This window comes from Rutidosis leptorrhynchoides, chromosome 5 (genome assembly GCF_046630445.1).
Source record: "Rutidosis leptorrhynchoides isolate AG116_Rl617_1_P2 chromosome 5, CSIRO_AGI_Rlap_v1, whole genome shotgun sequence".
Lineage (NCBI taxonomy): Eukaryota > Viridiplantae > Streptophyta > Magnoliopsida > Asterales > Asteraceae > Rutidosis > Rutidosis leptorrhynchoides.
In genome coordinates, this window is record NC_092337.1 from 85457316 (window position 1) to 85458540 (window position 1225).

Consider the following 1225-nt stretch of genomic DNA (forward strand, 5'->3'; position numbering starts at 1 on the left):
TAACATATCCGGTCATTAAAATTAACATAAGCATACACATATAACCATAACCATATATATATATATATATATATATATATATATATATATATATATATATATATATATATATATATATATATATATATATATATATATAATTTTTTTTTTTTGAAAGACAAACCAAAATTTTATTATTAAAAACTCAAATTGGGAGTAGCAACCCAAAACGAGAAGCTACCCGGATCACACAAATTACAACCATGAGATGCCAATATGGCAACAAAACAATATGTACAAATATATTCGCAAAACTAATTATAAAAAAATGTCTTGAGGATTATGTAGCCAACTATCCCAATCGATTACTTTCGCTTTGCATCTTTTCGCAACCCATTCGTAACTCTTGACTTGAATTTCACACACCGCAACCGACACATTCCAATCTTTGTTTTTGAAGACTTTTTCATTACGACTTTTCCACACTAAGTACATGCACATCCACATTACCGCTTGCCATAAATTTTTACCCAATTCCGAACCAACTTGCCCCAAGTTACCTTCTAAAAGACCTCGAAGATCAAAATTTGGTGGCCTTGGCATACTCCACCAATCAAAGATTCTAACCCAAATGTCTCGAACTTTTTCGCAAGACAAGAGGGAGTGGCTAATACATTCGATAGCATTATCACATTTTGGACAACGAACCGAATGTAAGTTGACACCCCTCTTATCCAATTCAATCAAAACCAGAATTCTACCTTTTAAGACCCTCCAAACGAACACCTCTACCTTTTTGGGTACAAGCATATTGCGCAAGGTACCCGAAGAAGTATTAGAATTAGAAGGAAGTAAATGAGAATCAATAGTATCGGATAAAATCTTTGTTTTGAATACACCTTTGTTACTCGTTGCTCATTCCCAATAATATGACTTTCCTGGTTGCAAAACAGTTGAACTCAGCAACAGTTTTAGCTTGTCTAACTCACCAACCGCCTGACCCGTTGTTTCCCGAACCCAGCAGCCGTTTAAGACCCAGTCCGACCCAACCCATAGCATCCTGGACCCAACCGAAGCTGTGATGTCGGACTCCAAATGTACCAGTCGTTTGAACCTGTTTTTGAGAGTGAAATCCCCAACCCAAATATCGTTCCAAAAAGAAGTTGAATCCCGTCCCCAATTTTCTTGATAAAAGAGTTCCGGAATGGAACCCCGAGATCGTCAATACATTTTCCTGCCTTAATTA

The 1225-nt window shown here is 36.2% G+C and overlaps 1 protein-coding gene across 1 annotated transcript; it reads right to left on the reverse strand.

Moving 5' to 3' along the window:
• Window positions 1-297: 297 nt before the first annotated feature.
• LOC139848808 (uncharacterized) lies at window positions 298-789 on the reverse strand. Its single transcript, XM_071838502.1, has one exon. The coding sequence runs from the start codon at window positions 787-789 to the stop codon at window positions 298-300; it is 492 nt and encodes a 163-aa protein (XP_071694603.1).
• Between the last annotated feature and the right edge of the window lie 436 nt (window positions 790-1225).